This window comes from Acanthopagrus latus, chromosome 8 (assembly GCF_904848185.1).
Source record: "Acanthopagrus latus isolate v.2019 chromosome 8, fAcaLat1.1, whole genome shotgun sequence".
NCBI classification, from domain to species: Eukaryota; Metazoa; Chordata; class Actinopteri; order Spariformes; family Sparidae; genus Acanthopagrus; species Acanthopagrus latus.
Window position 1 is genome coordinate 26,801,065 of NC_051046.1, and position 22,205 is coordinate 26,823,269.

The window sequence follows — 22,205 nt, forward strand, 5'->3', positions numbered from 1 at the left end:
AGGACCACAACTACGTATGTGCCAAATAAGCCTTTCAAAATGGGTTACAGAGCCTGCCTGCATCCTCTCATCCGCTGCGTGTTTCACTGATGTAAACAGCCAACAGGGCCCAGAGTGGCCTTGCGATGCCTCTGTGGAGATTTTCACAGGCTGAGATGTAGGGCTAGCTCGCATGCTACCGGGGGGGCTGTCCTGACGTGTCGCCTGACGAAAAATAGCAGGGCAGGCAAAAGACAGGGAACAGGACTTCACGCAGATGTCACCTTGTTTTGATTTAGGAGCTGGATGTATGGCACTAAAATAATCCAACTGACAGGCCTGGCAGCCCGCACTGACCCATCCGAATAAGTGATCGACTGCACCGTCTGGCGAGCAAAGTTGGTGTTATTGTGATAAGGCCAGTCTGTCGATAATACAGATTTATAACAAGATCGGTACATTTGGCCTAATGTAATGCGCAGAGGCCTCCTCCCTCACAGCAGCTGTTGAAAACGAGCTGGCTGCCTGCTGGAGGTTGGACATGAGACTGTTGTGCTCAGGGCACATGCAGATCTGAATGGAGTTCGACCGGTTGCTTCTAGGCTGGAAAAAATGATTTACGATTTCTGAAAAAGACTTCCAGAACACTGCCACTGAACTCACGCGAGAAAACATAACAATGCCATTTTTTATTCTATTTTGGTGCTTGTTGTGGTCAAAAACTAAACAACTGCAGTACACCCTCAATACTACATTGTAAAAGGCTAACAACAAGTTTGGCTCGGCTCCATCTTGTAGCCAGCTTATCCAGCCGTTTTCTTTACAAATATAAGTCCAAAGGACCAGCTAGGTTAGCTAACATTAGCTAGTTAGCCACAGAGCTAGCCACTGTATTTGCTTAAGAGATAGCTTGCTGTTAGCTAGCTCCTGTTTATTAAATACCATTAGTTAGCTTAAAGGCAGAGCCCTGTCTATGCGTCGTTATTCGTGCCAATGCCACCTTCCAGTTTAAACTATGGAGAACGTCAGATGCACTTCAGTTTACTGCGAACAAATAACGTCATAAACGGTAAATAAACAAAGGAGAGAGACGTGTTGTTGAAGGTGAATTTCAGTGTGGTGGTATTAAGACCAACTGTCAGGGTTAGAGAGTTCACTGTCACCCATTTGGGAATTCCTCTGTGAAACAAAGCAAGGTTACAGGACAGGAGAGGCAGCTCAGACTAGATTTACCAGGAGTGCACACACATACACAATCAACATAATCGCATACTGTGTATGTGTGTGTGTGTGTGTGTGTGTGTGTGTGTGTGTGACAGTGTGTGTATGTGTGCGAGTGAGAGAGACAGAGAGACCCCCTCCGCAACAACACAGTGACAGATTAGAGCTGAGACCCTTTGCTGTGTGACTACATGTTCAGACCATCAGGGATGAGCCAGCCCTCTAACCTTTGTAATGGACCCGCAGGTTGTTCTGTGACAGCCCAATGTAGCTGTATTTATCCTTGGGGCTCCAGGATCGGGGTAAAGGGGTCTCTTCCTCGTTCACAGCCGGGTAAAGCCGTTTCAGACGCTCGTTCAGCTCGTGCTCCTGGTAATTAAAAGCAGGATCCCCTAACGGCAGACTTCCCGCTCCAAGCTCTGCCATTTTCGCCCTCTGTTTTGTATCTTATTGTTCGTTTCTTTCTATCCAAAGCCCCGTGTCAGTCCGCTGGAGCTGTAGGCTGAGAGTGAGAGGGACTGAGGGGAGAAAATAGCAGTGGTGTGACATCCCCGGATAAGCAGCAGAATGTACTGTAGGCTCGTGCGGTGCCGTTTGGGTACTGTAGTTCAGCCGCACGCCCGCTTTTATGATAATTTCTCTGGAAACGACTACACAGCTCCACTGCTGATACTCTGGTTCGGGGCTTCCACTGGAAAAGGTGGCTAGGAAATGTAGTTTTCAAGCTGTATAATTTAGTGGCAGTTCTTTAGCACATTATATAATTTTAGAGTATTCATTTCGTATTTTACCCGAACGTGACACACGCATGAAAGAATGTGGAATATAAAACAATATTTGCTAGCTGGACTATCATTTCACAGCATTAATAGCACAGCATTAATAGTACTGTCATTTCCACAACGAAAACAATGTGTAAATTGAGCAAAAGATGCCTCCTCCTTAAGACACCTTCCAATCCAGGTGAAGTAAGCATGCTGTTTTCACCATCTCCTTTTCCATCCCTTGTATGAATACGTAATTAATATGAAGTTTCGTTTTTTATGTGATATTTACGCATTACACATGCTAAATTGTTTATTTATTTATATCTGTCACTGGCACCAGTCAGAGTTGATGGCTTACACACTTGCTTTTTCCAAAGCTGCGGTCTCCTGTCGTTAAAAAGTATGTTCGCTATTTATGGACAAAGTTTTCCTTACACAACTTGAAAACTAGTTAGGCGCGCCGCGGTCTACTCTGTGGGTCCTGCTGCTTACTCCGTCCTCGTAACCATGGAAACCCTGCTACAACGCCGTGATCTGTGATGCTAAAGCCAGACACGAGCTAACCGGAGCAAGCAATCCATGCAGAACAAGAGTTTGTTCTGTCATCAATCGGCCTTCTGTTAGCCGTTAGAGATGTCACCACACAAAGACATTAAATTTCCACCTTTAACAACGTCACACAAACAAAGGCAAGTGATTCAGATAAGATAGCGAAAATGTTATACCGTCAATTATTGCGTTATTAACGTCGCAACTATGACGTTGAGTTACTAGACATAATGAAATTACAATTTTAAACAACGTAAATGTATTACTATTTTTTTTTTTGTCTTAGACTTACATATTATCGTGCTCCACAAAATGACCCTGCTCAGACTACAGAGGGAGGGCAAGAAGGACAAAATCCAGTTTCTGCCCAGCCTGCAGAAAGAAAGGTAAGCAAACCAGGTACAGCTTTAACAAACCTGGCAAAAATTCATTCATAAATATCAAACCAATAAAGGACTGTGATTTCTGTAAATTTAATTCACCGAAATCATAACATGACACCACTAATTGCTGTCTCCCCTCTTCCACTCAAGCAAATAAGTCACTGTCAAAGCATCTCTCACTCTTTCTGTTTGTGTGTGTGTGTGTGTGTGTGTGTGTGTGTGTGCGTGCACACGCATCTGTGTGAGACCCTATAGATGTGCTGGAAGGGTAGCAGTTATATCTATGCATGTCCGGGGAGGAAGCCCCAACTCCTGATGCACATGGAGAGCTATGTGAACAAGGAGCTGCATACTATCAGCTCTCATGAGCCAAATTTCCAGGAACTGACACTACAGGTGCTGTGTTATGGCTTTTTGTGTTGTTTTTTTTTCCCCACAATTAAACCAGAAAAAGTACCATGCATGGCCTATCTTGGCAGAGAGAGTACTCACATATCTTAATCTGCTTTGGACACAGGTCTACCGTGATGTCTTTGGTTGTTTCATCAGAGAGTTTAAAACCTACCAACCCCTTCTTTCTGCCATCAAAAAGGAGTATGAAACAACTTTAGGTCAGTAGCTTCCTGAGTAAACCTGCCTGCTGATTATTTATACAATGAAATGATTTTCAACTATATGAAATAATTCCTCAGACCCCAAAGTGACGTCTTCAGATTTCTTTTTTTTTTTTCCAGTCAACAGACCAAAACCCAAAGACTCTTCATTCTCAATCATAAATGACAAAGAAATACAACATTTTTGCTTGACAAATGACTAAAAAAATTAACTGATTATCAAACTAACCGGCAACTAATTTTGGTTGATTTATCAACTAATTGTCACAGCCCTTGAAGTCAAAATAACAGAACAAACAGAAATCAAAGAGAGCATGACTCAGCCAAAGTAACACAATCTTCTAATTTGTTATTTTAACAAAACATCATAATTTTTAATCTGCATCAAATTAAAAAGTGACTGATGACAAAAATGTCAAAAAATGCCATTTAACTTTATTTTGCCAATTAATTTCAGTCTAAGTTCAGTGAGATCAGGGATTGGTGACTGTGTCTGCAAACCAAAAACATGGAGCTATGCTGCTGCAAACTAACAGTTTCTTAAGTGAGAAGTTGTGCACATGCAGGACATACTTGAGAAACAGCTGTTGTTTTTTTTAAAGATTGTTGCCAAATACATGCATGCTGATTAAAAGATGCTGAGTCATGTTTTGATCACGATCACCAATACACATTTTAATTGGTGATTCATCTATTTACCATTTTTTTTAGTGTATCCATTAGTTATTTACCTACTTAAATGTTTAACTTAATGACAAGAGCCCATGACAGATTCTCAGACCCTGAAGTGTTTGATGTCATCAAAATTGATTATTACATCAGACAGTTGAAAAACACAGAGGGATTGAATTTACTGATAAGAAACACAAGCAGGTCTTTGATTGTGAGAAGCTTATAAAAGGACTTTTGTAATCATTTATCAAAGTTATGATCAGTGTCTCTGCATTAAACCCAAGAGTTGTTTCAGCTCTATAGTGTCTTGTAGATTATTTTAATGCATTTTACATCTGTGCAGCACATCAGCAGGAGCAAATCCGAGAATTGGAGCCGATGCGATCCTATCTGAGACTGGTGACAGAGGAATGTGACAGGAAGATTCAAGCTCGCTGTGCAGAGGAGCATGCTGAGATCGAAGCCTTGAAAAGGGAGAAGCAGAAACTGCAGAAGGACATTGAGGCCATGAGGGAGAGAGAAAAGGCCAAGCAGGCAGTGGTACATGACATACTTGTAAAGTGGGGTTCTAACCACTATTTATGTATTCACTTGTGAGTTTTCTGAAAGTCGATATGCTTAAATTCCAGTTGAATTCCTTCTGTTGTATGTTTATTTTGTGTGCTGTCCTTATCTCGCTCATGTGTATAAAAAGTCACAGAACGTTTTTTTGCTTGTAATTCAGCTTAGATAGGACAGACAACTGTAGATTTTCACAATCCTTGTTTGAGCAACCCAGCTATCTTCTATTCCTCTCCAGGTGGACCGTCTGCAGTCTGAACTCTCCAACCAGTATATGCAGTACCGGGAGGAGCGTGATGCCCGCAAGTTGCTGATCTGGCAGCTCAGTGACCTAACAAGAGGCCCTGAGAAGGAGGAGCGCTCTGCAGATCAACGTACTGGTAGAGCAGCAACTATTAATAGATTATTAGGACAAGTAATCAGTCGATCGACTGAAAACTTTAATAACTGATTAAATAGTTGGAGTCATTTTTCTTTTCTCTGTTGAAGATATCACGTCAGGCTTTTGAATGTAATGTAATTGGCAGTTTCATAAAACCTGATAGGCCAAGTGGTCAATCAGTTAATCAAGAAAATAACACACAGATAAACCAAAGATGAAAAATATTATTAGTTGCAGGCCGAAGCTTTTCAAAAATTACGGTGTTGCCTTCCCTCAAAACTTTGCTCACTGACTCATAATTTCGGGTTAAGGCCCCAACAAAGCCTGCCTAGTAATGGGTAATAAAACATTTTCCTTTCTTTGAAGGAAACGTTAAATATTCACTTTCTTTCAGACAGTTAGGTGAGACAATGGACTCTCAATTTTGTCCATTAAATATAACGTTACAGCCGGAAGCCATTTAGCTTAGCTTAGCTGCACTTGGACACACAAAATGGCAGCCGGCAGACCAAAAGTTTGTGTGTTCTGCGCGAGAGAAGGAAATAAATGCAGGAATACAAACTCTTATTATGATAGCTTATAGCTTATAACAGCTTTTATGCCACTCTCGCAGTGGAGAATATGTCTGATAAAACTATGCAAATGGAACTGGTGAAGAGGCAGAGGAGAAAAAACAAAAAATCATGGACACTAAAGCGACAGACTCAAGGGCCACTCCCTTTCTTTTTCCATTTCTCTTTTTTGCACTGATCCACTTACCTGAACACTCAGTCAGTGATTCTCCCACAGACTAGATGCCACGCTGACTGCAGCCATGGACACTCACTGACAGCCCAAACAATGCCTGACAGCCGACTGCTGGCCTAGTGTGTTAGGGTCTTAAAGCTCAGTGATTGACAGAGTTCATCAAGTTTGTTTTATCCATGCAAACACTAAGTTTGAAATAAGACAAGTTGTGGTTGTACAGGGGGTCATGTGCTGGATTACTTTATGACCTGAAGTAACTGATCCTGCCAAGAAATTGCGGCCTGGTTATATTTTCATATTAACCATCCACACATAAGTGTGGTATTGAGCTTTTCAACTAAATAACTGCAATAAAGGCTGAAATTCATAGAATTTATAGATAAAGTTTCAGCCGAATACTTTGGTAAATACATTTACTAAATGATGCATATGTTGGTCTGAAATTTGTTTCCACTTTAAAAGAAGAGGATAAGGACCAAGTGGAGCTGCAGCTGGCTCTGAAGGTGTGTCGGGCAGACCTGACTAAAGCCCAGGAGGAGCTCAAAAGGATGAAGGCAGAGTACTGGGATGTGGTGCCACGACGTAATTGGGACGCGCTGGAACGAACACACAAAGAGACTATCCTGCAGGTGGCTTGTATAGACACGTATACTGCACACATGCATGTACATACTGAATGCTTTGAAATGCATTCAAATCTTTAAAAGGTCAAATTATGCTTTTGGGGTCTTTGCCTTTGCTTTATTGTGTTATGTTGCATTTTTGTGCATGTAAAATGTCTGCAAAGTGAAAATGTCGAAGCCAAAGGTTTTACTGTCTCCCACGAAAAAATACTGCTCCTTAACTGGCTGAAACGCCCAGTTTGGAGTCGTGCCTTTACTTGATGTATGTGCACCACTATGTAAAATACGTCATATAAATACACATATTTATATACTTATCGTAAAATATATACACTCCAGTCAGTCAGCAGACATACAGTTGCTACTGCTGTAGCGGCGTTATTTTGGATCACGCTACCTTGCTCTGCATGACCCACCCTACTCAAATATGCCTACTTTAAAGAGGCGAGATGTCTCACTATGTAGCTTAAAAAGAGCGTTCACATTGTGACACATTGTGAAAAGTGATCATGCGGCAATGCACCATATGAGAAAGAAAATGTGTTTAGTTTTTTTAATTAAAGTATGTTAACCTATTCCACAAGGAACCTCAAATAAAAATATGAACCTGAAAAATAGCATAATATGACCTCTTTAACTGTCTTCACCTTCACCGTCTTGTTTTTATGTTTTTGTGGTGTCCAGTTGGAGACTCTGCGGGGTGACTTTGATAAGTTGAAGACTGAGTATGACACCCTGCTGGAGCTCCATAAAGGGGACAGCATGCAGAATGAGGCACATGACCGCATCACTGATGTGCAGGTAAATTAAAATAACCATGGGATCAAGAGTGGGCACAGTATGTTGTGATGTGTCTAAAAATTGTACAGTATATGTGATGTTGTGTAAATGTGTCACTTTATCTGCTATTAAGCTAGTAGGTTTGTTAGCATTTTACCTTGAAGGTGGACTATGTAGGAATGTTTTAAATATTCAAAAATGAATAAAAAAATTAAGTTGGCTGCAGTTAGCGGTTACTCTGGTGATGTGTTGCCTCCTATTTGTTTGGCGTGTGAAGTCTTCCAAATCGCACATTTTTTAAAAGAGAAGTGATACGTTTTGATTAGTTGTACCTACCTTGTTTAAAGAAATCATTTGGGACAAGGCAATTATTGGATTTATTGCCAAAAATTAAATGAGAGGACTGACACCATTGTCTTGTCTGCCTGTTTAATATAAAGTTGGTGCTTATCATAGCATAAAGACAGGAGACAGAAAAACAGCTACCGTCGCTCTCTCCAAAGGTAATCCAAAATCCCCTCACCACCACCTACAGTTCACTAATTGACTCATTGTGTTTTTTTACATTTACATTTAGTGCATTTAACAGACGCTTTTGTCCAAAGCGACTTACAGTAATTCATACATACATTCATACACTGATGGCAGTGGCTGCAATGCTAGGTGCCGACCAGCACGTCAGGAGCAGTTTTGGGGTTCAGTATCTTACCAAAGGACAATTTAACATGCATACCAAGGGAATCGAACCAGCAGCCTTCCAATAAAGAGACACAGGCTCAGCCCCCTGAGTCACAGTGCTATTATATCTTTGTTGTTGGATAACACACAAACCGAGGTGTAAAAATGATAAGTGGATGTTTTATGGAGGGTCTTAACATTTTATATGATTGGGTTTTTGAACGATAAAACTAGACATATTAAGGTGGTTCTTACTTTGGACAGAGCCCGACCAGCTGTTTCCCTCAGTCTCCTGTCCTTATGCTATGTTAATCTAACCGTCTCCTTGCTGCTGCTTCATATTGAACTGACACATACACACATGAGTACCATGTAGGCAATCTTCTCATTGAGGTCTTGGCAACAAAAGGTGAATGAGTATATTTCCCCAAATGTTGAGTTATTACTTTAAAAAACTGTTTGTTGTATTACAGATAGATGACACTGTGTCCAAGGGACAAAACCAGATGGAGTCCAGCCATCTAAAAGTGCCACTTGACTCTGATGTCCCTGAAAGCAGCACACTCAGAGTCCAGGAGTTCAGGTGATATAAAGAAAAGCACACAGACGATTGTTTACAAGTCAAGCCAGTTTTAATCATATATATCCTATAATCACAACCTTACCACCCTCCGTCCTTAGCCTCTCGGTTAAATAAGAAAAAAACTTAACCAATAAAAAGGTTTTTGTACTCGCTGGCTGTCTCTGTTTGTCTGTCTGTCTGTGTATGAACTTACAGGCCGGCTCTGAGGGCAGTGTTCCCTCTGCAGTCAGTTCAGGAAAAAGATGAACTTGTGGCCTCAGCTCAACGCAAACCAGACAGCAGCAAAGATGCCATCTCCTCTCAGATACTCCACTGCCCAGTGAGTATCTGCAGAGGTTTCACTGTCCTTCTAAGAAGACATTTTTGTAATTCTCCGTATGTGACCCATAACTTGCCATCTTAATGAAGCACTTAAATTTATTTATTTTTTTTTGTCTTAAATGCTCCAACAGCTTGCAGAATCCAGCGTGGCTGCTTTACCTGTGGCTCTCGACCAATCAGAAGAAAATGCTGCTTCAAGTCACCTTCCAGCCAGCGAGTGATCGTGTAGTAGTATTCATTCTGTCGATTGATAATGAAGAAGGTAGGCTAGCATGCAGTCAAGAACACGTATGAAAAAGTAGTGTCAGGAACTTCTTGAATCACAGGCTATTGATGAACTTGCTGATCTAAATAGCTCCACATGTATGTATGGTGACATCAGATTATGATGGTCTGCCATCACATTTACAGTTGCACATAAAACAATGCCATGCACCTGGAGTTTTGTGACATTGTTACCACTACCACGTGTGCCTTCTACAATAGGTTGATATGACGATGATAGTTTGGTTAAATGCACTGTTTTAAAACATAAATGAATCACTATAATTGTATACTGGTCAATCAGATGGCTTTTTATTAGTATGTCAAGTCATTCATTACAACTGGAAAATACATAATTTTTCATGATATTAAGGGTTGAACTGTATCTAAAAGAAGACAAGGTCAAGGACAGCAGCTGACCTCAACTACAACTACTACTACTAACTTTGAACTACATGGTCTGGAGAAAGAGATTAACGAATGTGCTGCTGATGATAAAGCAACCTCCCCCGAGCTCCTTTCTGACATGGACAGTAATCTGTAAATGCCAGTTTGACTGAACATGTTGACGTCATGTTTGACCTTTTTCTGTAAAAGCTGCTCATTCAGTTAGCCAGAATCTCGCCGGTAGAGGATTTTGAGTTTTCTCAAAATGTTATTATGTTGTTTTTGTGTTTTATGTGCGAGTCCAGGTTCTGGCACTGGCACTAGCTTCAATGCGTATAAGCAATTTCTTTTTCTTGATTAATTTGAGCAAGCTAGTATCATACTATCATTTATTTTGATGATTTAGTACATTGTTTTAAAGCCACTCACCAGAAAATTACTTGTAGACATTGATAACAGTCTAGGAAGAAGCAGGGCCCTGTAATTAATCTCACAATCTGCCAAATGTTTGCTTATGAATAGGAAAATCATAAAAATTATTTTGTTATTGTTCATGGTGTAGTGCATGAAGCAATTAAGCATACTGAATTTGGACAAAAGTTGAACGAGCTAAAGCAATTATACATTTCAGTGCCCAATGGGAAAAGAGGACCATTCAAGTCCAGTTTGTGATAAGAGCTGAAAAATAAAAGACAAGATGGTAAAGAAATGGTCAGCTCCTCTCTGAATGCAGCAGCTCAAACTCTCCCCAGTAAATATCATTATGGCAGCACTTTCTGATGGACTGCACGCTCACTGAACAGATGAGACAATTACATTTACACAAGATTTAGACTCACTCATCCAGGACTCCCAGTGGCATGAACTGCGTGCCACGCACACACAAAAAAATCTGTGAGTGAGGTGTGGAAGTTGGCACGGGCGTTGAATCAAGGACCTGTTTGGGCTGTTTGCAGGGATGCAGCTCGAGGTGAGGGCGGAGTGCTTTGCCCCTACTGTCCTCTTTGAGGACACAGATTAGATAAAACATCTCTTTGTCCAAATTAATATGAGTGCAGGAGAATTCAAGAAAAAAAAACAAGACATTTTGCTAGGTGATATGAGGCAATTACAATTGAATTCCTCTTTACATGGAAATGTATCCAAAGTCATGTCAACACAGAATTACAGGTATGGTATAGGCTAGTAACAAATCAGCATGTAATACATATTCATTCGTGAAGGATTATCATTTAATCTTATATTTGAATAAAATGTAGGTTTGAGAAAGAATTTAAATTAGATGTAAGTTACAAAGAATGAGCTCACTGATGTTTTGGAGCAGATTTTTAAAAAACTGAAAGACCCTGGGAGGGCTGACTGTGACCTCCTGTTGTACTTTTCTACCGCAATGAAATCTCATTGAGTGTGCTGCATTGTAACAATTTTATCCAAGTGCAATAACAATTGTCTTATTTAAATGGCAGTGAAGCCAAATATGAGCCACTTAGATGTGAACTGCTTTGTGAGCTGCAAAACAATTCAGCCTTTTGTTCACATCTTGAGAGTCCTATGATACAAGGAGGAAGGGGTAAGGAAATGGACCAGGAAGCTGAGAAATACATGGGTTAATTTTACTCACTTAGATACTGTAATGTATGAATCTGAGTTGACAAGACGGGCAACTTACTGACACTAATGAGACCGCCGATACTGAGATCTTGATTTCAGTGCACAGGCCCTGTCTGGTTTGAGAGCAGTGTTTGAGACACATATAATGTGGAGATCTGTTCGTCTGGGCCTGTGCACAAACACGTAGAGCCAAACAAGCTCAGTCTTTCTATTGCAAATGGTCTCATGGGAATCTGCTGATATGGGCTGCACAAGTCATCGTTGCACTGCAGCTCCAACTGCAACTGATGTGAGAGATAACCAGGGTGTCTTGGGGAGGGAGCTAGAAGAAAAGCCATATGTCCTTCCCAACAGCAGCAAATTCACCTGTTGAACACTGAAGAGAGATGCACAGGCTGCTGGCACACCTGTTGCACACCAATACTGTCTTCTTTCTTACCCTAGACTGGTGTTTAATCCATCCAAATGCTTTGTTGTGCCAACAGTTCTGACATAGGTTGTCCCTTTCCAGCCGAAATGTGCAGAATTTCCCCCTGAGAGGAAGACCAGTGCAGAAATAAGCTCTGCATGTCATTGGGGTAGATAACATCTCCACAATCCACCTCAATGTGGAGCAGTAACCCTATAAATTGGCGTTGGTGCAGAGCTTTGGAGCGATTGAAGTTAATAGTCTTCACCACCTGTTTCACATCATGATCACATTTCAGACATTGGACACAGGGAACCTGTTCACTGACTTTGTTACATTTCAGTGTGGGTAACGCTCCACCGGCCGTGGTGGGCATGGTCATTGGTATGATTCCACTAACTTTACTCCCTGGTAGATTTTTTCTTTAGTAGCTGAACAGACGGAGACAAATCAGTCCACTTCCACTGCTCTTGTGTAGCCTTTGGGACTATGGAGGTCAAGCAACTCTACTGTTATGTACATGTCATCATCAGCGGTGTCAGGTGTCATTTTTATGATAGAGTCAGATATAAACTTACACTCTGTGAAAGGTTTAACATGGCCACCTCATAGCTTGTTTTTGTTTTCAGTTGACTCACAAGCCCCAGTGGAGTCACTGCTGGGAGGCCCAGACAGCTTCAAGCTGCTTCACATTTTCTGTGCAGTCACTTGTACGTATCAGCATGATTTGTCTGATAATATCTCCTTACATTTAATTAGCAACAAACTTCCTTTTTTTGGTAATGGGCCACAAATTATACATTATAAGAAGTAAGCCATGTGCCATATAAAATATGGCCCTGTGCCAATATTGTCCCCCAGGCCGGACTTTGGACATGTTTTGGAGGATACATTTTTACAGGTTTATTTATGGCTGGATTAATGTGTGACAGAATAATTTGGTTTTTTGTCGCAGAGGTGGGCTACTCGTGGAGCTGTTGGGCAGTAATAGGGTTCAGTCGTTGCTGCTATGTGTTAGCCAGGGCTCAATTTAACCCGTGTGTGTAAGCATCATTTTACTGTTGTGTCTAATTTTAGATCTTGTCACTTTTTTTTTTTTTTCTCCAACCGAGGGTTCAGGCTTCCTCCAAAGGGTCAACTGAGGGATTGTGATGTCACTTAAGAAGGAAAAACAAAGCTGTGCTGCATACATGTGTAGTCACTTTTTGGACTTTTCTCGAATTGTTCACTATTATTTAAATTAGACAATTTGACATCTTTCTGCAATATGAAATTATTGAAATGAACCTATCTGAGAAGTGTAGTGGAAATGATGTGAACAGAAGTTTAAAGGTTAAAAGTCTTTTTGGTGTAACTTCTCAAGACTTAGAGACAACTAAAATGTGGCAAAACAAAACATCAGTTCTGTGTTTTGTTAGTGAACATTCCTTGGTGAATGCTATTTTTCTGAACATTGTTAATACATTTTGCTCTTAAAAAGCCATGGGGACAATACTGGTTATTTGAAAAAGTGGGGACCTGTCCCCACTGCCTCAGGATAGATAACACATATATTAATATGCTTGATGAAAACAAAGACAATTCACAGAAATCCCCAAATTGGAAATTGCTTGAAAGCTTGCTGAATGACATTTAAATGCAAGGAGAGGTAAAGGGGTGGAGCTCTGACATTATGTCAGTTTATTTTATTGTATTTTATTTATTTATTTATTTTTGTTTTTATATGTTTGGCTGATCAGTTTAATTGCTTCACTATTGGCTGGTAGCCAAATTGCATTTCTTGAATACTGGCTGGAAGCTAAACTGCATGATCTGAATAATAACAGGGATGAACTAAATGCATTGCTTTACCGCAGGCTGCGTAGTAGCCATGACCTGCGCGTGTGTCCACTTCAGCAGCCATATGAACAAGTAGACCAAAACCAAAGGTGGTGGGGACAGCGTCCTCATTATGAATGACACCCATGTTGAAAGTTATTCCACTAATATTATTTCATTTAATGCCATTCTTACAGTATATAGTGCACATTCTTAAATATGTATCAACTACCAACTTCAGGTTGGGGACTCTGAGCAGCTGAATGGAGGCCCACAGCTCACTTTAACCCTGAGCCTGCATGCAGATAAGTCCAGCCCTGATTGGTCAGTGTTTTTCTGATATTTATATATTCATATCACAATATGTACATGTATCAAAACTGTAGATCCCGTAGGATAATCAACTGACGTCCAATTAAGCTCCACTTGCATTTTCCTACAACCAAAACAACTGTCGCAAATTAAGACTACAGTTCCCACAATCCAACGGGACCTGTGCAGTTAGAGTGCGTGCCCTCGTAGAGAAGCAGACACTGCACTGTGCGATCGTGCAGCCGGCCTCGGCGTTGGATAGCGGTAAGTTATTATTACTTGTTTTGGGGAAATCATGTCGTGAAATAGTGAATGAAAACATGTGCGAAAACAAAAAGCGCTAGTTTAGCCTGACATTTGAACAAGTATAAGGTAATATAAGTTGTTCAATTGGCTGCTCCTGCCGGGTTTAGGGCAAACGTTGGGCACGCCTATGTATTTAGCTGCTCTGGGGTTCCAGAGCTGTGTTGCGCGGGCCCGGAGGAGCCAGCAACACTTGGAGGAGACGAGGTATTTTTAGCAACCTGTGAAAGGGCCAAAGCCAGCCAGCCAGTTGGCTAACTCTGTGAAACATAATTTATCTGACGTCCAACATTAGCTGGCGGGTAGGCATGCTAGCTCTGTGGACTGTTCTTGCTAAGACAGGCTAGTGTTAGCAAACAAGGCGGTTCACTGGCTAGTAGCGGCTAGTTAGCTCCTGTTAACTAGCCATATATGAGCGTTTCTATTATTAACATTGCTTAAGAAAAAAGCTGATTTTGCCCCCCGCTAGACGTATCTGTATTCACGCTGGTCTTAAACTGTTTACGTCCTGTGGGTAATGGTATTCAGGGTACGCTGTCCTGACTTCTCTGCTCATTTTCGGAGCTCTCAGATTGTTCCAGTAACAACAGTGTATCGTTATGTGGAAGCACATGACCTGTGCTGTCAGTGTCACCCAAGCGGAGACCGGAGTGTCCAGCTTAACTCCTCCGGGCCATTTTACTTGTAGCATTTGAATTGTGTTTTTTCTGGTGTGGTGGCATTAACTGCACCGCCAGTCATGACACTTTTTGTTGTTGTTTTTGTTTAATAAATTGTGGTCAGCAAAAGGACGTGTTTTTTTGTTTGCTTTTGTTTTTATTTCTTTCTGAAGTGATCATAGTGACTTTATGTTGCTTTCAAGTCAATAGAAAACTGCGATTCGGACAGTGTATATTTTGGTCACCTCGTAATCTATACATCACCGGCATACACACTGGATTTAGATATTGCTTTCATCTCCTTATTGCTCCATGTGAGTACATACACTGTTTGATAGTATTATATAACTGCATGAAGGTCATAATGTTCAAATGTTTTCAAAACTGCTTCAGACAGGTGGTTCTAATATAAAGTGAACCTGTATGTAAATAGAAACACTGGACAGATCTCCCAGTGTTCAGCTGGGTTGAGATCTGGGTACTGAAGTTCACAGAAAATGATTCATACCATGTTCTTTTAGCCAACCAAAGGAGATAGCTATTTGTTTCTTATTTGCCATTTACACCAATGTATCAATGTTTTCTTTCTGTCGTTCTGAACCATCTATTCAATCTTCTCAGTGTGTGTTGCAGGGTGAGACAGGATGGTGGACCAGCCTCTGTGGGAGCAGATAGGATCCAGCTTTGTGCAGCACTACTATGCTGTGTTTGACTGTGAGAGAGAAAACCTGGGAGCCATATATGTGAGTATGACAGAACCTGGATCTCCTTCAGTTACGACATGACTTGCTGCAGCACTTGGCTGCACCTTAATTCATTTCTCAGCATCACTGGTGGTGCTGGTAATGTTTTTACTTTGTGTTTATATGTTTCTGTCCTTCTGTGGAACAGAATATTGCCAACACAATAGTGTCACAACAATGAAGATCACGAAAATTAAGTTGTGCGGTTGAGATCAGTATGAAGGCATTGTTCAAAGACGTGTGTTGTTGGTTGCTGGAACTAGCTTCATGCCCCCGTCTCACATATGTTTTTAATTTGCATACCACTGTAACCCAGTTCACGTCATTCCTGTCCACTCCAGTGCAGTTGATATTGTTTGCACCATGTTTGTCTGTCCAGTTGTGGACAGATTATGTCAGCCAAGTAGTGTCACAACTGTGCAGGATGCAACCATTAACTTTTGGAGCGGCTGTTAACTGATTTTTCAAGGCTGGTACCGATTATTAGAAATCAAGGAGCCTGAAATCTGGTATTTAGGACTGATATTCGTTCAATAAAATTTTGAACAACTGGTGATGAAATAAAGCTAAGTACAATTTACTCAGGTGCTGTTCTTATGTACGATTATGGAGTATTTTACTTCATTATTTTCATGCTAATCTATACTCCACTCCACAACATAAATTTGATACATTTAGTAACTAGTTACTTTGCAGTTTCAGATTGTTCAGTGTTTATAGGCTATTAATTGCAGGTTTACCAATCAGACAACATTGTAGGCAGGACACTGTGTGAGAGAATGGTGCATCAGAGTCAAAGTGGCAGATTTTTAAATTGGTTTATTTTGGCTGCAATCTGATATGACAATAACTGATAACAATAATTGGAAAATGCTGAATATTAGCCCTGATAATTGACCCGGGGTAGTTTTATTGAATGCAATACAAAACAAACAAGATCACTTGTACCTGTTGCACTTGCTGTGTGTTTATGTAACTGAAAACTTAAATAGGAGTGGAGCCTGTTTTTATGTGCTTTCATTTTAAGCAGTTTTCTTGATCAATAATTGATTTATCTTTGACAATTGATTCAAGACAAACTATATTTTTCATACATACATTTTGTTTTAGTATACATAAAAAGGTCACTAAATGATAATAATAAACAGCTTGACTTGTGAATTGAATAAGACAAAATAATTTTTTTACTGGCTTATACTTTCTTGCTCATACCTAGAATACATCTGACTTTCAAAAAGCAACAAAAATAGAGGAAGACGAAGATACAATAAAACAAGACAAAGAAGAAGACACTGTACGCTATGGCAATTGAAATGAGTCGCTGAAGCCAGAGAAAAATTTCACCCCTCGTCGCATCTGTAACTTTCACACAGAGGAGGAGGCGGAGAATTGGTGCAGGATCCCCGCATGCAAACGGCAGTGTGAATGGGGCAACTGTCTGTTGAAAAATGAATGAAAAATGACATAATGTTATGACTGGTAAAACAGAGGAAAGCAACAAAATAATCCCACAAACAGTGACCCCTATACTGAGTTATGTACATTAAGCCTTTACTTCTGTGTCAGTAGATGTCATACACCAGTCGACGCTCAGTTTAAACCTTCTCACTTTGTCAATCTGCTTAATGGGAGCTAGCATCATTTGAATAATGTGATGTGGCTTTTTGATGAACTTTACATCTGCAAATGGCATCCTCTACAATTCATTATTGTCCTCTCTCTCTGTCTTGCTCCACACAGATCGACTCGTCATGCCTTACATGGGAAGGCCAACAGTACCAGGGAAAAACAGCAATTGTTGACAAACTTAAGGTGAGTTTATCTGGTAACTTATTGCTACATACAAAGCTAGCATGTAAAATAGGACAGGTAATGTCAGTCAGTGTGTTTGCATGCACACAAGAACCATGGTTAACATTAAAAATCTGGTAATATAGGGAATCAGACAAACTATTTACATAATACACAATACAATACATTCCATAACGCATTTATTTCTCACGGTGTAATGGAAATAGCCCAAAATAAATTAGAAGAATCTTAGGTGAAGTTGAAACTTCTCAGTCATCCAGGTCATGGTAATTCTAAGTGCTATATCATACACAACTGGTCCAGTTTCCCACAATATAACACTTAGAATCTTAGGTGAATGTTTTGAGTTTTTATTTTCTATCATTATCTCATATACCTGTATTAATCTGCCTGTTGTGTATGTTTCCTGTTTGTGTGTGCCAGAGTCTCCCCTTCTCAAAAATAGCACATAATATAACAGCGCAGGACCACCAGCCAACTCCAGACTGCTGCATCTTGAGTATGGTTGTAGGACAGCTAAGAGTAAGTAGCGTTCACTTTATTTTAGACTGCTTCGTCTGTTTGGCAACAGAATCATCACACATTCGGTTCTAAAGTTGATATGGTTATTCACGAATATTCCTGTGACTCAAATAAATTCTGTTACTGTACTATCAAATCACCTAATCATCTATTTGACATTAATTGTTTAACCCAGAGTTAACAATGTTTGTGTGTGAGCCAGAGGTTGTCTTGACTTTCTTGTTGTCTTGTCATTTTGTTGGACAGGATCGTAAAATTCTGTCATTGATTATTACCATCATTTGATTTTAGTTTTTTTTAATGATAATGAGTCATAGCCTATTTAACATTTAATTTTCAAAATCATCTTTGCCACAAGCTAATGCTCAAGAAACATAAACTTTATGGAAAAGGTGAACAGATACACTAAATGTACACACGGAGTAGATGAATGATTTATTTTCTTCTTTTTTTTTTTTTTTTGATGGTTTATTTTAAATGCATAATGGGAGATTGCTTCTGAGGGGATTGTCATAATGGCATCTATGCCTCGGACAGACGTGTTTCTGTGGTTGTTGAAATTCTGTTATGAACATGGCTTCTGCTACCTCACTGGAGACTAACAGCACCGCTTGGGCCAGAGTTTTGAAGTTGATCCTACAAGCGCTCGCTTCACTTGGAGGAAATCACAGCAAGCAGTCGTTGCACTTGTTACACAGGTGTTATCCGTCTGTGACCCTTTGCTGTCGCAGACTCCTGCCAAGACCTCCAGTCCATATCTCTTCCAACGCGCTAGTGAGGGGGCTCGTCTACAGGTGGTTCTCATGTTGTTATCGAGAGTGTTAGGTGTGAAGTGCTAATATTGCTGTATATCCCCCTCGGGATCTTAATAGAATAGAAACTTTATTGTCATTCCTCATCAAGTATACAATGAAATTGCAGTGCTTCTTGGGTTAGTGCAGTATTAAATATCAAGACAGGAATAACTAAAAATAGCATAAAAGAATAAAAGGATTGAAGGGGAATATACAATATATACATTATTTACACTCAAGTATACTCTAATCAGACAAAATGACATCTGTCAGATTTTAACTGTCAATGTTAAAAAAAAAATAATAATAATAATAATAACAATCAGTCACTTACCGAAACCAATTGGTCAACACGCCTCTGGGGTGAATTGGGGCCAAGTTACCTCAACTGTTCCGTTATACTTATTGCTGGGATAAGAATATGCAAGGTGAAAAGGCTTACTATTTTCTTGTAAACCTTGTAACTAATTCTTCACAAACTTGATTGGAGCTGCCAGCGCTTTGGTACAACTTTAGGCTTAATAATAATAATAATAATAATAATAATAATAATAATAACTTTATTTATATAGCACCTTTCAAAAAAGAGTTACAAGGTGCTGTACAACAGCAATAAAAACACAATAAAATCATCAAGAAAAATTAAATTGGACTTAATAATAATTGATAATTAGAAATGCAGAAGTTCATGTTACTTTATTAGTACCCAGATGTAGATTTTGCTTGCAGTAGTAGAGTCCTTACACACACGGGAAAACATAGAGACACACACATACATCATCCAACTTAGGACAGTGAAAGTTAGAAAAGGAAAAAAAATTAAGAACTTCTTAAAAGTTTTAAAAATTTCTTACAGGTCTAGATCATTCTAAGATAGTAAAATTTAACTGAACTACTAATAGTAAGAAGAAAATATACAAAATGAAACAAAAAACAATTAGGTTGTAAACACAGACATAATGGGTAAAATATGAGTGGATTAGTAAAAAATAATACAGCAATAAGTAAAAGTAAAAGCAGCAATAATCAATCTTTTGTGTAAAATAAAGTAATTACTTATTCTTCAGTGAAATAGCTGCAGGGACAAAACTGTTCTTGTATCTTTTTGTTTTGCACTTGGGGATTTTAAACCTGCGCCCAGAGGGGAGAAGCTGAAACTCATTGTGCAATGGGTGGGAACTGTCCTTTAAAATTGAACCACATATGCGTTGTAGCTGTTTTCTGTACAGGGTCAGCCTGCTGGACCACTTTACTATCTGTTTAAGTGAGTTTTTGTTTTTCAAAGAGAGGTTCCCAAACCAGGCTGCTATGTGAATAATAAAACCGATTCAATAAAAGCATGGTAAAACAGGGTCATGATGGATTTGTCAATATGGAAGCGACTCAGTTTCCTCAAACAGAACACACACTGATGCACTTTTTTACACACTGCTTCACAGTTGGTTTCAAATGTGAGTTTTGAGTCTATAATCGTCCCCAGGTATTTATAAGATTGCACATATTGAACAGTTTGACCTTTGATTGATGTGCTGCCCTGTGCCTGGATTTTAAAATCACACAACCTCAAGAAAAGTAATCATGCAACAATAATAAACAAAATTAAGAGAAGGCCAGTCGGTAAAAATGAGTCGTTAGAAGAGACTTAAAAGAGGCCACTGAGCTTTGCACACTTCTGGGTAGTGTGGTTAGCGTTCCTTCCCAGCTAGGCACACTAGAGATTACATAGCTGTTTTAAATGGCTGGACAGTCCCCACAACCAGCATATTATATGCACTTTTATGTTGAACTGATAAATGAAATGGCTATAGTGCTGACTTGGTTCTGAACCCCTTCTATTTCTGTTTGTGTGTGTTCACAGGCAGATGATGACCCCATCATGGGTTTTCATCAGAGTTTCCTCCTGAAGAACATTAACGATGCATGGGTGTGCACCAATGACATGTTCAGGCTGGCCATTCACAACTTTGGCTAACCCCCATCCCCACTCTGGTGGGCAGGGGCGGCCATAGTGAAGAGCACTTTGTGATGAAGTATGGAGGGAGGGCAGGGAGGAGTCGAGGATGGGAGAGAAGAGGGAACGCTCATCCCTCCCTCCTGCTGTCTCATTTGACAAACAAGCAAACACCGGATTCTAGATGTCAATCACTGAACCTCATCCAGGTGGGTTTTTTGAGACCACCCCAGCCAGTAGAACTGCAATGTGTTTCTTTGCTGCGAGCCGGCCGACCAATCAGATGCCCCTGTCTGCCACTCTGCATGACGCTGGGATCCTCCTATTACAATATCTACACTCAAAACCACCAGAAGACAAACAGCTGACCAATGCCATTAACTCATAACTCTGCTTGTCACCATTCTTTACATAAATCTAACCCATTCTACTCTAATGTTGATTCCATTGCTGTCAAATGAGTTCTGTTAGCACTGTCGTTGATTGATCTGTAGATCCATATTCAGGTTCAGAGTCGCCTTCTTCAGCTCCAACGTCTTTCATTGTAAATTGTTTTAGATGCCACTTGTGTGTTTGCATCAGTGTGTTTAACTAAGTTTTATCTTCCTTTAAATAATTGTTAACTTTGCCATGAGTCGCTCTCTCATGCCAGGTTTCGCTCTTGCAATCCAAAGAGTCATGAAGGACATAAAGTCTGACCCTGCTATGTGATTGGCTTTGATCCTACATTTTCTCTCTCTCTATCTTCCCACTTCTCTCTCTGTCTCTCTCTCTCCCTCTCTTTCTTTCCGCTCTCACACGTTTGGCAGATACCATGGACTACAGCCACGATAGACAATAAAACCTGGATTTTTTTCTTAATGGTGTGGCCTTCTCTCCATCTTATTCTCCATGGCCTCCACGTCATTTCATAGTTTCATACAAGCTTTGTGGTTCCTCCGGTACATATTATTTTTGCTGTTTGCAAAATCATTGGTTTTGGTGACCTTATAACAAAATATCAGTGGGAGACAATGGTCAAATAAATACCAGCCATAGGTCCTCAGGATCAGTAATCTAGCAGATATTGACCTTATTAAGTGGATTGTGCTATTGGCCAGAAGTGATGGATCCACTTTCATTGCAGTTTGTCAAGTCATAAAATCCTGTATTTCCACCACATGAGTTGCAGTCAGTAGTATGTAAAAGATTACTAATGTAATTCTACATGCTGTATTGTAGAAAGACTGGACTTGGACAACTAGTTTCTTCAAGACGTTTCACTTCTCATTCAGGAGGCTTCTTCAGTTCTGTCATCAACATGTTATAAAAGTAAATTTTCTACTGTGTGGGATTATTGTGTCGTAGATTTTCTCAGAGTCTAAAGCCTTGTTGTATAGGGCAGAAATATTTCACAATCATCCAAGAAATTCATGTGTTGGGATTTTATTTCATACAGGACCAATCACCTCCTCAGCAGGTGCCACATTACTTTGCTGTGGCTATAGCACACCAGCTTCTCCATGTTGATTGCAGCAGTTACATTTGTACAATTTTAGAGAGTCAGTAATTGAAGGACAGCAGACTGAAGCAGGTCTGTAGGAGTCAGTCACCTGGTGCCCATGAGTCATAACCTATTTATAGAGTCTGGGGTGTGACCTCTGAATAAATTAGACTTCAGTGTTTCATATTATTAATCTGTTGATCATGAAAAATGGCAAAATGGATCACTTGAATCTGGACTGAAATTATGTTATTTAGTGAAATAACTTTTTCAGTTC

At 40.0% G+C, this 22,205-nt stretch overlaps 2 protein-coding genes across 15 annotated transcripts in view; one reads left to right on the plus strand and one right to left on the minus strand.

The window, feature by feature from the left end:
- The window catches only part of ranbp10 (RAN binding protein 10), a 44,547-nt gene extending 42,773 nt beyond the window's left edge, over window positions 1-1,774 (minus strand). For both annotated transcript variants that reach the window (XM_037107691.1, XM_037107690.1), the window contains exon 1: window positions 1,428-1,774. In XM_037107691.1, the coding sequence (XP_036963586.1) occupies window positions 1,428-1,626 (199 nt within the window). In that variant the 5' untranslated portion in view covers window positions 1,627-1,774. The remainder of the gene's footprint in view (window positions 1-1,427) is intronic.
- LOC119024698 (nuclear transport factor 2-like) lies at window positions 362-21,306 on the plus strand. Of its 13 annotated transcripts, none has more exons than XM_037107700.1 (12): window positions 362-377; window positions 2,803-2,902; window positions 3,146-3,295; window positions 3,417-3,510; window positions 4,529-4,725; window positions 4,985-5,126; window positions 6,338-6,504; window positions 7,183-7,299; window positions 8,430-8,539; window positions 8,735-8,858; window positions 8,992-9,122; window positions 15,245-15,366. In XM_037107700.1, exons 3-11 carry the CDS (start codon window positions 3,155-3,157, stop codon window positions 9,079-9,081), a joined length of 1,182 nt encoding a protein of 393 aa, XP_036963595.1. In that variant the 5' UTR covers window positions 362-377; window positions 2,803-2,902; window positions 3,146-3,154; the 3' UTR covers window positions 9,082-9,122; window positions 15,245-15,366. The 13 variants fall into 13 exon arrangements, with proteins under 13 accessions (XP_036963595.1, XP_036963594.1, XP_036963590.1 ...); XM_037107699.1 differs by lacking the exon at window positions 362-377 and adding an exon at window positions 2,029-2,163 and having other exon boundaries at window positions 3,155-3,295; XM_037107695.1 differs by lacking the exon at window positions 362-377 and adding an exon at window positions 2,308-2,656 and having other exon boundaries at window positions 3,155-3,295; window positions 6,341-6,504.
- The last annotated feature ends 899 nt before the right edge of the window (window positions 21,307-22,205 follow it).

What these genes read in the sequence shown, in the direction of transcription:
- LOC119024698 (XM_037107694.1), top strand. Translation starts at nt 2,601, where the DNA reads ATGTCACCACACAAAGACATTAAATTTCCACCTTTAACAACGTCACAC. An exon ending in GGAGTATGAAACAACTTTAG is followed by an intron (nt 3,511 to 4,528) that starts GTCAGTAGCTTC and finishes ACATCTGTGCAG; the next exon opens with CACATCAGCAGGAGCAAATC. An exon ending in CTCAGATACTCCACTGCCCA is followed by an intron (nt 8,859 to 8,991) that starts GTGAGTATCTGC and finishes ATGCTCCAACAG; the next exon opens with CTTGCAGAATCCAGCGTGGC.